The sequence below is a fragment of the Bradysia coprophila genome, unplaced genomic scaffold, assembly GCF_014529535.1.
Source record: "Bradysia coprophila strain Holo2 unplaced genomic scaffold, BU_Bcop_v1 contig_87, whole genome shotgun sequence".
NCBI lineage: Eukaryota > Metazoa > Arthropoda > Insecta > Diptera > Sciaridae > Bradysia > Bradysia coprophila.
In genome coordinates, this window is record NW_023504014.1 from 2,373,048 (window position 1) to 2,389,286 (window position 16,239).

At 36.0% G+C, this 16,239-nt stretch overlaps 1 protein-coding gene across 1 annotated transcript in view; it reads right to left on the reverse strand.

Moving 5' to 3' along the window:
- The window catches only part of LOC119084691 (protein bowel), a 45,615-nt gene that overhangs the window by 15,189 nt on the left and 14,187 nt on the right, over positions 1 to 16,239 (reverse strand). The window contains exon 2 of the mRNA XM_037194771.1: positions 5,717 to 6,511. Within this exon, the coding sequence (XP_037050666.1) occupies positions 5,717 to 6,507 (791 nt within the window). The 5' untranslated portion in view covers positions 6,508 to 6,511. The remainder of the gene's footprint in view (positions 1 to 5,716; positions 6,512 to 16,239) is intronic.

The following is a 16,239-nucleotide window of genomic DNA, read 5'->3' on the forward strand; positions in this document are numbered from 1 at the left end:
AAGAAACCATTTGTCCTAGTAAAATGTGACATCTTTTACTTAAAAATGAACGGTAAAATTGTGCTGCTAAAAAAGGCAGCTTTCCTTAACATTGTTGAGTTAAACTCTTCATAATATAATGTCTGGCTAGGTAAAAGCCCCAATTCAGCTAAAACTGAGTAAAATAGGATTAAATTTTTCTGTAGATCGACCGCACATATCGACATAAAGATGAAAGATTGTAAAGAAAACATTTTTTTCCTCTCAATTAATAATATTAAAAAATATTGATAAATGTTCAAGGTGAACAAACTAAATAAACTCGAATAAATAATCCAACCATTTTTACCACTATCTCAGTACACAAAAAGAATATTAATGATCATTGATCATATAAATTAAGAGAGATCGACGATTTATTCTTACATATAGAGGAAAAAAATTATTATTTTCGATCTGATTTTCCAAGTGTCATTTTATCGAAACCACAAAATATATCAGGTTATTTTACAGTGAATAGAGCCGGAGAATAGACGAATAAGAAATCAAATAATAAATCATAAAAGACTCAAAAATTAATTTATTATTAAGATTACAGCAATGTATACCATGTCTTTGTGTATGAGTAATAATCAATTGTATCAACGGGCAAGATTCTTTACGCTTTACTAGAGAAAACGAAATATTAGGGGTAAACCATTAGGATCTGTAAAGTTCGTATGTATCTGATTCGTAAGCAAAACATGTAAACGGATCGTGTGTAAAAACCAGAGCGAATTTCCATCTTTCGTCGTGTGTATGTTTTCGTAAATTTGCTACGATGACCCAATAGAACTTCAAAACACAAGTATTCGTTCATCCAACTTTTACATTTCATGATACGAACTTCGTTTTACAACATTTACGCTGCTCAAGATCTGAGTAAATATTTTTCGATTTATAAATAAATTGCTGCGATTGGTTGAATTCAAAAGCATGTGTAAAGTTCGTAGAATGCTTACGTAAAACTAATTTCACGCATATTTCTATGGGTGCATAGAGTTCGGAGTGAAATTTTACTTCACTCAACTTCGTAAATGCAGCAAAAGTAGCGTTGTAAAATAAGATAGAATTTTACGAACTTTACGAGGCGCAATGGGTTACCCTTAATATCTTTGCATAGCAGACAGCAGGGCTTATTTTAAAGTTTCTATATTTCACTGATATTTATTTGTGTGTTTCGGGTGCGATGAAAGTCGAAACTTTATCTAAAGGCTGTGCAGTATTCAAATACTACAATAAAAGTCTCACTAAAATGTAACCATAATCCCACATATTTCAGTGGTCAAATACTCGGTAACACCACTTTTCTACAAAAGAAACATTTCGCTAAGACGCTCGCTATTGGTATCGTTTACGTTTATTCCTTTTTATCAACAACAACAGCAAAAACCACATAGCGTTGTTGTTGTCTTATATTTTAAGTATAACGATTTTATGTATCTTCGTGTGTACCGTATATTGCGTGTAAATTTTTGTCTTGTTTTTTTTTTATGTATTCGAGCTCCTCCATCTTGTTCGCCTTGAGGTAAAACTTAAATTTACATGAATCTCATCGTATAAGACATCCACGCGGCTGCCAAGTGTCTGCATTTTTTCGAATAACAAAACGATGGACTGATTCTTTTTATTTATTTTCGATTTTTGTTTGGAAATCGTTTTTATCTTGCGTTTTGTCGTTCGAAGAGATGATACGTTTTAGTGTTCCTCAGTTGGTTTTGAGTTTGATTTTTTCAGTGCGTTTCAGAGAAAAGTGATCTTTACTTTATTTATTGTATAACTGAAACAGTGTCTATGCAAAAAAAAAAAAAAATTCATAAGGTCAAATTAGCGAAAAATTGAAATTGAAGCTATCAACTGAGCACGAAACAAAATGTTGAAGCTTCTGGTTGTATAGTAGGGTGTACCAATAAATAAATAAAAAGGTATTTGTTCAACAAGCAACTAAAGTATTTTGATAACAAAAGATCTCTTTTAATACAGTGGACGTCACAATGAAATTTAGATCGAAATTTGCTTCAAGTAAATTTTCCGCTGATCCTCTAATTACTAAACAAAACTGTGTATCCGTCTTTATATTGATTTGCCATTACCCGTATATCCGTTAAGTAATAAAGGATCAGTGGAAAAACAGCTGAAACAAACTTTTAACTAAATTTCACAGATGTTCACTGTATTCAACTTATGAAACATTTTTGTGGCTGCTCCCTATAATTTCTGTAATTTCCAAGCATTTTAAATTCGTATCTGATATCTAACATTAAAAGGCACATCTATAGGCGCCTCTAAAGTTATTTTTGAATTAAGTTAATTCCATTTAATTTTTAATTACGTTGCGTTGGCTTGTTGAGCATATTTCGTTATCGTTCCATGCATGTCATGGGACAGTTCAGAGAAGATGTTATTTTCATTGGGTATGTAATATTTCTGATTTGTTCACTTTACCATGGGCCGACTAAAATTCTTAGGTTGCTCGATCGTTTTAAATACCTGATTCTTTCAATTAATTTCCCATCAAATGTACAAAAAAAATCCATTACGTCCTAGAGTGTAAAAAATCAAACTCATGGTTATTAATACTTTGAACTGTACCATGTCGCTCACGTTTGAAAAAAAAAGAGAGCTGTGATTCAAGCACGATGGAGTGAAAAAAAAATGTGGCTACACAAGCTCCGAACGATTTCGTTTGGGTTAATGGATTAATGCTTCATTTAGAGCTTTGTGATCGAGTTGACAGAAGTCTTGGATATCTTAAATACCTATTTGTGCATCCGACAACTGAAATACGCCCTATTTTGCCATGATTTTTCATTAAGAAATGTCAGTTTCTTTACGATTTATAGTGCGGGAAAAGAATTACATGAATTTTTCTACAGTGAACGACATCTCAAATGTCTCACTGTCAAATTTTTCTGAGAATTTTATTGTGTCATTGCAAATTCACAATGACATTCTCTGAAAAAAATGACAGTGAGACATTTGAGATGTCGTTCACTGTATGACTATACGATTGATTAAATTTAATATGGTGAATGTGAAGTGTGTATGTTTTCAAGTAAATTGATGTCTTTTGTCTATTTCAGTTGTCCGATGGACAAAACGTTGTTCGTACCTCGACAGGAAATGGATTTTTTCAGCACATGAAAGGAAAACTTAGGACTGGTGCTGAAAAAATCGTCATTTCCTGTCTTGGTACGAAATAGTATGTTGTGTTACAAGTATTGTAATGTTGATTTTTTCAGCACTAGACCCAAGTTTTCCGTACGAGCGGAGCGAGTAAGGAAAATTGGGTCGTGTGCTGAAAAAATCTCATTACAATACGTGTAACACATCATGCTTTGTGCCAACCGAGAATTGAAATAGACAAATGCCCAAAAAATCATAATTTTCATGGTAAACAATCACTCTTCAAATTTGATCGATCACATTGCTTTGCATTTTCTAAAACGAATGTTGTAATAACTCATACAAATTCCATAACAACACTGCTTTGAGTGTTGAAATATCCCATCAAACGGGTGCTGAAATAAGTCACTTTACAACACTAAAATGAGTGCTGAAAAGAGTCGTATTTCAATTCTCGGTGGCACAATAGTATGTTGTGTTACAAGTATTGTAATGTTGATTTTTTCAGCACTAGACCCAAGTTTTCCTTACGAGCGGAGCGAGTAAGGAAAATTGGGTCGTGTGCTGAAAAAATCTCATTACAATACGTGTAACACATCATGCTTTGTGCCAACCGAGAATTGAAATAGACAAGAGCACAAAAAATCATAATTTTCATTGTAAACAATCACTCTTCAAATTTGATCGATCACATTGCTTTGCATTTTCTCAAACGAATGCTGTAACAACTCATACAAATTCCATATCAACACTGCTTTGAGTGTTGTAATATCACATCAAACGGGTGCTGAAATAAGTCACTTTACAACACTAAAATGAGTGCTGAAAAGAGTCGTATTTCAATTCTCGGTGGCACAAAATACTATTGTGCCACCAAGAATTGAAATACGACCGATTTCAATATCGATAACTAGATTGAAATGTCCAAAATTACAACACCCGTTTTCATGGCTTATTACAACACTCAAACCAGGGTTGAAATGAAATTCGTATGAGTTTCTTCAGCATTCGTTTTAGAAAATGCAAAGCAATGTGATCGATCAAATTCGAAGAGTGATTGTTTACAATGAAAATTCTGAATTTTTGTGCATTTGTCTATTTCAATTCTCGGTTGGCACAAAGCATGATGTGTTACACGTATTGTAATGTTGATTTTTTCAGCACAGGACCCAATTTTCCTTACTATTTGCTAACTAGTTAGTAAATATGGTTCTTTTGCGTACTGGCCGATACGATCAAAGCGATACTCGGAATAGAAATAAAAAGTCTCGTTATCGTGAGTTAATTGACTTCAGCTACGCCTCGGATCAACAAAATGAACACTAATACTCTTTTTTTCATCTTTTGGAAAACAAAATTTTTCAGCTTTTATCTCGAGGTTTGTTATGGATTTTACATGCTGTGGGCGTCGAAAGTTCATGAAATTCGATGAAAAGAACGATTTTTGGCGGGCAAACATGTAAAATCCATTACATAACTCGGGTTGTCTTGGGATACGATTACATGACTAGGGATAAAAGATCAAAAGTAGAATTTTCGTGTGAATTATGGTCAATAAACACACGAAAACGAGACTTTTCACTTTTATCCCGAGTTATGTAATGGATTTTACATGCTGAGGGCGTCGAAAGACGTGCTTCAAACATGAAAAATACGGGTTTCGACGAATGCAGCATGTAATAGTCATTTGTGTACCTGTTTTGGACGATTGATTTTAGGCAATTTCGCGGATTGTAGGCCGAACGAAGTGAGGTCTACAAGCGAAAGTGCCTTAAATCAACCGTCCCAAACAGGTGCACATGTGAGTTTTCATGCAGAGGGCCGGAAACCCGAGAAAATTCGAAAAATTGCCCTCATTTTCGGCCCCGAAGCATGAAAATGACTATTACATGCTTTTGTTCTTTCTAGGGTCGAAAGTGACCTTTTACACACCAAGGGAAAACAAGAAAATTGTTTTAGTCTTCAAAGAAGCGTGTAAATTCCATTTCATATCGGGTTCGCCTCGGATCAACAAAATGCACACTTTTCAAGTTCTTATCTATTATTTTGAATTATTTGTTCCGTTGAATCGAAACATCGCAAACAGTCAAACTTTTAATGCTTTAACGATCTGGACATATGCCATTCGTACGGGTCTAATAAAGTGAAGTATATATTCGACCCGGATTGGTATTTTTGATTAGTAATTCTTACAACAGAAATATATATAACGCATATAAATATCATTAACGTTGCTGTGTATCAAAAGGAGAAAAATTACCAGAAAAAAAGCAACACACGAACAATCAAAAGATCAATCTTAAATAATCATTCACGTGTTAGATCATTACAGTTAAATTAACATTGGATACGTTTTGAGATTTATGTATCTATAGGCATCGATACACAGCAAACCATCGAATATATTCCAGCCTCTAGACCATAAAATTAATTTTTAATGTAATTATAGAGTGAATCAATAATTTTTTTTTCTCCATTCATATTTTGTTCGGTTGCTCGGACGCTCAAAACGTAAGAAAATCATTTCTCTCTGTGTGAACTAACGAAAAGATAGTAATCATGTTCGACATACCTGTGATCTCGTAGATGATCTTGTCGTCTGAATGCTTTACCACAAATATCACATGAATATGGCCGCTCATCCGTATGGGTACGTTCGTGTATCAATAAATTATAAGATTTCGTAAATTGTCTATTGCAAAATTTGCATATAAATTGTTTCTTCGGTCTTGCTGCACGGCCCGGTGCACGCAATAATCGACGGTCCAAGCTATTATGCATTCCAGGTACACCTGGTGGAAATAGGCTCGCCGCATTCGGTGGAAACACAAAACTGTTCGTAGCTGTTGGTGACGGTCCAGGGCCAGACAGATACGCATTCGATGGACCATATATTCCGGACGGTCCTTGTGTTGAACTTACACCACTTCTAGGCAACAACATAGCTGCCGCTGCATCACGCAGAGCCAATTCTTTACGCTTATCAGCCATCATGGCTATTAGTTCGTAGTTTGAACCTCTTTTGCTACCGCTATCACTCTGCTCGGGTGAATCTAACAGTCCACCGTACATTGACGTTCGCATGCCACGCGATGGCAATACCGGAACGAAAGCTGACGTTTCACGATGATGATGCTGGGCCGCCTGATTTAACATTCCTGCAGCCAAATGTTGCTGATACACGAGTTGGGCTTCATAACTGTTTCCACCGTTTGATGGCGTTCTTCCCCCGGACGAATTCCTTATGGTTTGTCCCGATGACGTTGAACCAGAGGATGACGCACTATGCAGAAACTGGTCCATCCGTGATCGAACCAGAGGAAGAGCAAGCTCTTCCATTGTCGCTCCTCCTTCAGTTGGCATTTTGCTGGAAAATATAAAAAAAATCGTCAGAAAAACCAAATTAAGAAGAAGCTCGAATCTAATAAAACCATCATTGATATGGCTGAGTAGAGTTGTCAAGCACAGATTTAATCGTATCGCTACATAATATCGTTTGGAAAGAAGGCAAACATTCTTATCTGAATTTTTTTCGGGTATTTAAACATTTGGTTTGTGTAAATTGTAGATTGTAGCTGTTAAGTAAACATGTTCCTTTAACAATCTTGCACCTTTCCATCGGGTTAATAGTAAATTTTTGTTAGTGGAAATTGCTGAGTAGCACGAAATAGTTTTTATATCGTTGTCCCGTTCTTCTATAGTAGACGGACGAAATATTGTATTACTATACAAGGGGAAGGGAAGGAATTTGATATTTAGTATTCAGATTAATAAAATTGTCCGACGGCTTTAGCCCGAGGTACTTTTACTCATCGTGATACGAAATATCAAATTATATCCCGACGTATGACGTTTTCCTTTACGAAGGAAAGTCCATTTTCCCTCCCTAGTAAAGGAAAAGAAAATAATGACACAGCTCATTGTAATAGGTCGTACAGACAAAATAGGTCGTTGTTTGGAACTTTTTATTTGTACATCGCAAAATACAAAGTTCCAAACAATTGCGTAAGTTATTTTACTCATTGACTCGTTTCCCGGTGGTGATGCGAGTAAAATTACATTACGCCATGATAGTAAGTCACTGCTTTGGTTTTCCGCTTTTGTAAACTTTATTTACTTTAGAAAAAGATGACAAACGGTACGTACACCAGTAATACCATGAAGGATATTGTCAACCCAAATCAAAGCACATCAACTGAACATTTATTGTCGCAGTCGTTTTTTTTTATAATATTTGAACGACTTATTCGTTGCGGAATTTTACAACTTGTTTTCTGTTATTTCCTAGTTCGGTATTTGTCCTATACAAAAAAAGATAATCAGCTTCATTGTAAAAACAACAGCCTTTGACTGTTATGCAGCATTTTCATTTATTTATATTTGTTTGGTTGGTCCGTTTAACTGCTGTACATATTTTATCTCGAAACTATACCACATCACTTTTATTATTGTAGTCTTATCTAACATGCGTATTTCAGAAGTGTTTCGAAAACATGTGCGTTTTTTAGGCAATAATGTCAGACAAACAATAAGAGGCCAACTAATATTAGCAGTTGGCTTTTTAGGGGCCATTCACAAATTACGCACTCACCTAAGGCGTGCGAAAAATGAACCGCCCACTCTTGCGTAATGTATGGACCCCTTAACGAGTTCAATTTTTCTTGCGGAATTCTAGAGACATGCTTTTGTTGCATTGCCGCACCAAAGACAACCAAGTACCGTAAATTTTTTTGAAGCCACGTGTGGGATGCATTCCTCGCCTTCGTTTCGAAATACGACCTTCCCACACGCCCCAGCAATAAATGTCACAACAAGACAGTAATGGACTATTACTGCCTACCCCTTGCGAAAGTTGAACATTTTGTAGCAATTGCGAAAATGATCGATTACACGACATGTGGAATATTTTCGATTCATTTTTCGTGAATTTTTATGTGAAAATAAAACTGACTGCATTGATGAATGCTGGTACGTAATTCATTAATTCGGAACCAATTTTGCGATACTCGGAAACCCCCCCGTGTATTTTTGAGCAAATTGCTGTGGCAACTGTTTTTTCGGCAAGTAGAGTTAAAATATCCGAGCCGAAGGCGACAGTTACCGAAGTTTGTTGCTCAAAAACACTCTTCACCGATTAAAACCATGGCATTAACATAAACAATATTTGGAGGTTGGTTATCAGATTATGTTTTGCATTATTTTTAGACGGAAGCAACGCACTGCAAACATGACTGGGTACTATTTTGTATGAATATTTTTTACAGTTTCAGCACTCTATTCACAACACATCACGTGCGAATGCATCAAAATTTGGATGTTACAGCATATTATTTCGCAGATAAACTTCTCAAAAAGGCTGAACGGCAACAAGCGCAGTGTAGGCAACCAATTTATATTGTCAATAATAATTCAAGAAGACTAAACTTCAAAAACCGCTTCTGTTGATTGAATATTTAAAACTTGTTATACCGAATCGGTTTATTAATATACCATTTTTCAAATCATAGTCGATCGATATCTAGATATCTACGCATGAGCGCAATAATGTAATACTAGTATATTTTAGCTGCACCCAATGCCTACAACTGAATGCGAGAAGGCAGCATAGCTGCCTTAACCATCACTCTAGGTTTCATTTAGTAATTGCGTTTGTTACATTTGTTAAATTTTGCGGTCAAATTTGCCGTAGAATTTCTCATTAAAGACTAAAGGGTCATTCAAGAAATGCACGCGCAAAAAAGTATGATAATCAGACCCTTTCCCACTGTGTACAGCAAAATGTATGAAGTATACGCTTTTGTTAAATTCCTGCTCACCTATAGAGATTGAGCATACATTTCGTAAAAGGGAAAATCCGGTGAGGTTGAGCTATTTTAGAGTTTCCGCTACATTTTGTTAAAGGACAAATCCAATGAGCTGGAGGTATAAGCGTTCCCGCTACATTTTGTAAAAGGGCAATCCGTTGAGGTCGGGCTATTTTAGCGTTCTCGCTACATTTCATAAAAGGGCGAAGACAATGAGGTCGAGCTATTAGCGTTCTCGCTACATTATGTAAAAGAACAAATCCGGTAAGGTCGGTCTATTAGAGTCTTCGCTTTAATTTTGTTAAAGGACAAATCCAATGAGGTGGAGCTATAAGCGTTCCCGCTACATTTTTTAAAGGGATCCCATGTAGTCGAGCTATTTTAGAGATCCCACTAAATTTTGTTAAAGGATAAATCCGGTAAGGTCGATCTATTAGAGCCTTCGTTACATTTAGTTAAAGGACAAATCTAATGAGGTTGAGCGATTTTAGCGTTCCCGTTACATTTTGTTTAAGGGCAAATCCAATGAGGTCGGGCTATTTTAGCATTCCCGTTACACTTTGTTAAAGAACAAATCCAGTGAGGTTGTTCTATTAGTACCTTCGCTACATTTCATAAAAGGACAAAATCTATTAGGTTGATATATTAGCGTCTTTAATACATTTTGTAAAACAGCAAATCCGGCGAGGTCGATCTATTTTAGCGATTTTGCCTCATTTCGTTAAAAGATAAATCCTGTGAGGTCGATCTATTGGAGTCTTCACTACATTTTTTTAAAGGGCAGATCCCATGAGATTCCATTAGCAACTTTAATTCATTTCGTTAAAGGGACAAATCCTGTGAGCTTGATCTGTTAGCGTTATTGCTACATTTTGCAAAAAGAAAAGTCATTAGAGATTTCGCTAAAAGCCAAATCTGGTGAGATCGATCTCTTAGAGGTTAGAGTCTTCATTACATTTTGTAGAAGGAAAAATACGGTAATATCGATCTATAAACGCCTTCGCGATCTGTAAAACGTCAAATCCGGTGAGTTTGTTCTATGAGTGCTTCTGCTAAATTTTTTAAAAGGACAAATCTTGTGAGGTCGATCTATTACGGCCGAATTAAATTGCACATCAATTTCTTAATTATTAATTAATTTGACCAACATTTCGTTTGCACCCGACTCCACCCAACGCTGATTTCGGGTGAATCAGTGGATGAACAAATGAATTGAAAAATAAATTTCAACGCACTCTGATATGAAAATATCGTGAATCATTCATATCCGACGCTGCGTTTGAATTGTAGTTGCCACTTAAAGTTTTGAATTTTCAGCGAACTTATGGCGTGAATAAGTTCACCTGTACATTTGCTAACTGGCGCTATTTTATATTCAATAATGCCAGACTTGTTTCTATGTGTAAGTCAAAAAAAATATAATTTTGCTCGAGTTTGTGCAATCAACATAATACAAAAATTATTTAGACCCACCCGCAACGCACTTTTGCAACCGAATAGTTGATGAGTTTTAAACTGCCGACTGCTAATACATTTAATTTGCAAAGACAGACTCTAACGCACATTACTAAATTTAGAACGATCACACGCGATAATATGTTATTATTACACCATTCGCTTTTCGAATATTTTCGCGCTAACAAAAATACACTCGAAGCGCAATGCACGTAGTGCATTTATCTCGAGCATTGGTTTTTGTTTAAATTTTCGCGCCTACAAAAGCGTACAAACGTTGACACAGTTTGATCTAGTACCTTTGGCACTGCCGTTTGACGTCTTAAAACGAAAAACATTTTGTTGCTGTTTGCAAAAATAATAATAAAATGTCGCTTTGGAATGAAAAATTGATGAATGCAACAAACAGTGTTATGATTTATGGCAAAATGTTGTACAATCGATAGGCTTTATCAGATTTCAGGTAATTCAATTCATTAAAAGATGCAAAACAAATACTTTATTGTGGAAATCTTTTAGCAAAATATGACCCAAGACCACATAATCGCTCCAGGCAGAGGCTTCGGATATTGGATGTTTTGCCCTTATCACTGCTGTGGCGCTCACACTCTAATTATTAGTGCGCCCTATGTGCTGGAACTTCTTTCGTTGCAATATATAAATTTTTACAACGAAAATTTTTTCATTTAAGAAGCAGTGCGCCATATACTGAAGAATGTCGCAAAATTTTCGTTTACAAATCTTTTCATATCTCGGTCCAGTGACTTCGATTTGAATCCGTTTGTTCTGTGACCTATCTCAACTTTATATTTAGAAAAAATTTGCAGAAGTAACCTATAGCCTTAGACGCCATCTTGTGGACGTACTGAGATCAAAGTTGGGCCTCTGTTTCGACATTTAAACCTCAATTGCTCGGAAACGGCACCAAGGATTTTCTTGATATGGGGCTCATTTGAAAGGTCTTTTAGAGTACTTTTCATTAATAATAGCCGTTTTCAATAAAGTGGAAAATGTTGAATGGGATACGAAAAAAAACGATTTTTTGTACCCAAAAAAACAGGTTTTTTCGCATTTTGCGGCACTTTTTCCACCGTGAGGTGCCGTAAAAACTTGATTTTCGGAATCTACACCCTCGATTACCCCTTAGTAGGCACAAACCGAGCAGAAATAGATCAACCACAGCCCGTAATACGCAATTGAAAAGTGCAAAATTTTGCACTTCGGCGGCCATTTTGACAGGCAAAACGACATAAAATTTTTTTTTCTCCACCACCATCGTGTTCAGCGCATTGAATACTACCAAAATCAACGAAAAAATCGTTAGGTCCGTGTCGAAGGGCCGGACCTAAGGTAGGGCCCTACTATCAAAAATCGATTCTAACGCCTATTTAGAGTCATCCTGTGAAGTTTCAGATTTTTAGAACCACGCAAACGCCTTTTACAGGGCAAAAGCTAAAAACGGCGCTTGTGTAATAAGAGGGGTTGACTAGCCTTTGTTTCTATTAGCGATGCGGGTGATGATGATGACGATCAGATACGATTGATTATGATGATGATGATGATGATGATGATGATGATGATGATGATGATGATGATATATGATGATGATGATATATGATTGATGATGGGATATAATCTACGATGGGATATGATCTATGATGGGATATGATCTATGATGGGATATGTGCTATGATGGGATATGTGCTACGATGGGATCTGTGCTATGATGGCATATGTGCTATGATGAGATATGATTGATAATGAGATAGGTTTGATAATGAGATACGATTCATGATTTGTACAATACATAGACGATATCCGTCCACAGTAAAATATGCAAACAGAATGATCGAACCACAGTGGGAGACAGCGCTGAAGGCAGCAAAGCTGCCTTAAAAAACTGATCCTAGTTGCTGTCCGGGGGGAGTTGGGCTTCATAGTTGAGTGTTGCGTTCCATTATTTTTTTTTTGAAAAAAGAAATAAAAAAAGGTTGTATAAGGGAAAATCCTAACGGACCCTTTCATTAATTATTTTTAGTTCAATCTAAAAAAGGAAAAACTCTTTGGCTATGTTCGGTTAATTTTGTAAAAAGAACAATTCGTTTGACATTCTCTTCGCATTTTGTAAAAGGGAAAATTTGATTTCTTCCGTCATTTAGAAATTTTTCCAACATTGTCTAAATGGTTCAATTAGCGATTTTTGAGCTCATTTTGTAAAAGGAAAAATTCGATGTGATCGATCCATTAGAAATTTCGCTCACATTTTGTAAAATAAAAATTTGAAAATTGTCCCTACATTTTGTAAAAGTGAATATTGCTTGGTTTTGGGTTATTAGCGACTTTTCGGTTCATTTCGTAAAAGGAAAAATTCGAAGTTCTTCCCACATATTGTAGTAGGGAAAATTCAATCATTTTCCTGTTCATTTTGTAAAAGGAACAATTGGAAATTCTTCCCACATTCTGTAAAATGGAATATTCTTTAGCTTTGCTAAATTATTGACTTTTGGGTTCGTTTCGTAAAAGGAAAAATTCGAAATTCTCTCCACATTTTGTAGAAGGGAAAATTCAATGAATTTGTGGAATTAGCGTTTTGAGCTTATTTTGTAAAAGGGAAAATTCGTTGTGGTGGATCCATTGGAAATTCTCATCACGTTTTGTATAAGGAACTATTCCTTGATTTTGGTCAATTAGAAATTCTCTTCATATTTTCTAAAATGGAATATTCTTTGGCTTTACTAAATTAGCGACTTTTCGGTTCAATTCGTAAAAGGGAAAATTGGAAATTCTCCCAACATTTTGTAGAAGGGAAACTTACATCAATTTGTTGAATTAGCGATTTTCCTGATCAATTCAAAAATCGGAAAAATTGGAAATTCTCACAATATTTTGTAAAATGGAATATCTTTTGGCTTCGATAAATTAGCGATTTTTCGCTTCATTTCGTAAAACCAATAATTCTATGTGATCACTACATTAAAAATCTTGTCAATTTTTTCTATAGAAAAAAAAATAGAAATTTCAGTGACGAAGTGAGTGGGGGTTCCACCCCCACACCCCCGGGCCTCCGGCTATCAGATTTACATTGACGAAAGTAACGTATTGAGGGAAAATGCAACTTTTCCATTCTCAATTAGCGATTTCCGGCTCATTTTGTAAAAAGAAAATTTAATGGCTTCGTTTAAAATAAAAATTTGAAAATTCTTTCTACATTTTGTAAACAGGAATATTGCTTGGTTTTTGTTATTAGCGATTTGTCGGTTCATTTAGTAAAAGGTGAATATTATCTGCCGATTTATTTGTTGAATTTGTGAAACGGAAAAATCGATGCGATCGATTCATTGGACATTTTGTTCATTTTTTTATAAAAGGAAAAATTGGAAATTCTCCCCATATTTTCTAAAGTGGAATATTCTTTGGCTTTGCTAAATTAGCGTTTTTTGGTTCAATTCGTAAAAGGAAAAATTCGAAATTCTTTCCACACATTGTAAAAGGGAAAATTCAATGATTTTGTTGATTTTCCTGTTAAATTCAAAAATCGGAAAAAATTGGAAAATCTCACAATATTTTGTAAAATGGAATATTCTTTGGCTTCGCTAAATTAGCGATTTTTCGCTTCATTTCGTAAAACCAATATTTCTATGTGATCAATACATTAGAAATCTTGTCCATTTCTTCTAGAGAATTTTTTTTAGAAATTTCATTGTAGAAAATGACGTAGAAAGTGGGGGTTCCACCCCCACACCCCCGGGCCTCCGGCTATCGGATTTGCATTGACGAAAGTAACGTATTGAGTGAAAATTCAATTTTTCCCTTTTCCATTAGCGAATTTCCGATTCATTTTCTAATTCGATGCAATCGATCCATTACTCTATATGTGTTCTTGGATATAAGCGATATTTTTCAGTTTCATAAATGTTGGCCCGAAAATGTGAAACGTACTGCCGTTACACAGCTGTTGCCAGTGGCAACACAATAAAAAAGAAACGACCATTTCATAGTCCATGAGCGTACAAAAATTTCATTAAAAGTAACCATACCGACAATTTTCCATTGTTTCCACAGTCGATATTTGTGCGAAATGCACTTAATAAACGGTAATCATCTTAAGAAGCGTTAATCCGTCGAAACAGACCAAAAAAATCGATTCCCCGTACTCAAAATATAAAAAAGGCAAAAAAATGTATATTTGACCTCTGTGCCGGCGGCGGAGCGTCCACCACCAAAAATTTATATGCGTTCGAACGGGCTTGACTCACCCGTCAATATGAGCCATATATCAAAAAAATGCCATCCCAAATGGCCAAACGGCAATCAAAAACATTTTTGCTTCACTGTGCTTTGGAGTAGCTTCGAAGTGACCCATTTGAAGAGTGTTTGTGCGGCGGAAAACATAACCACCACGGCGTGTGAGGTGTCTAATGAAAGCTCAGGACCTGCTCTATCGAATAGAGAAAGAATCCCGTTACCACAGTTCACCTGATCCGCACAGCAAGTGCGAAAGTGTTCCCGACCCTAAGTTTCCATCTCACTTCGAAAGTGTTTTCTCCCAAAATTCAAACCGTACCATATCGTGTTTGGCATCGTTAGATAGGTCTTGAACGCACCGTCATTTTGAGCCCGCACACACCGTGCACCGACCGACGCAGCGGCTGCAACTGGTGAAAAACCAAAAGTCAACCAAAAGTGAAAAAAAGTTTTTTTTCACTTTTCTCAAAAATGTGACATGTTGATTTATTGAGTCATATATGTATCGATCGGGCCGTTCCAGTCGATTCTAAGGTGAAAATATGAAGAAAAAGTATGGAGCCATTTTTGAGCAAAAAAATTTTCACTAACGTAAAATGACCATTTTCAGTTTTTGAGTAATATCTCGCCGAAGACAAAGCCCAATGGGTCGATGTTTGGTATCTACGTGTCGGTCATGAAAATCTGCGTCGATCCATGGCATCTCCGGGTGCCGTCGCACCCATCATACCCCTACCAAAATTCGCAATGTAAGCTGTATTCTATCAAAAAACAGTCAAAAATCGTAAAAAATGATTTTTTTCAAATTTTTTTCGCCACTATCATGTCGGGCGGTTCCCGCCCGACATTTTAAGACATGGTTAAAAAAATGGAAAAAAATTTCGCGAAAAAAATATCGACCCAAATTTAGTATAAATCTCATCTCGCCCCCCCAACAAACACCCCCAGGTGCACAGCTACCACGGGGAATGTGCTCTGGCCTTCGGCCATCGCACATTAGAGGATACCTCAAACACCCATTAAGAAAGGTAACTAGCCTCTCTTTTGGCGTTTATGCTGACGAACAGATACGATTGATTATGATGATGATGATGATGATGATGATATATGATGATGATATATGATGATGATATATGATGATGATATATGATGATATATGATTGATGATGGGATATAATGTACGATGGGATATGATCTATGATGGGATATGATCTATGATGGGATATGTGCTATGATGGGATATGTGCTACGATGGGATCTGTGCTATGATGGCGTATGTGCTATGATGAGATATGATTGATAATGAGATAGGATTGATAATGAGATACGATTCATGATTAGTACAATACATAGACGATATCCGTCCACAGTAAAATATGCAAACAGAATGATCGAACCACAGTGGGAGACGGCGCTGAAGGCAGCAAAGCTGCCTTAAAAAACTGATCCTAGTTGCTGTCCGGGGGGAGTTGGGCTTCATAGTTGAGTGTTGCGTTCCGTTCTTTTTTTTGGAAAAAAGAAGTTAAAAAATGTTGTATAAGGGAAAATCCCAACGGGCCCTTTTATTAATTATTTTTAGTTCAATATAAAA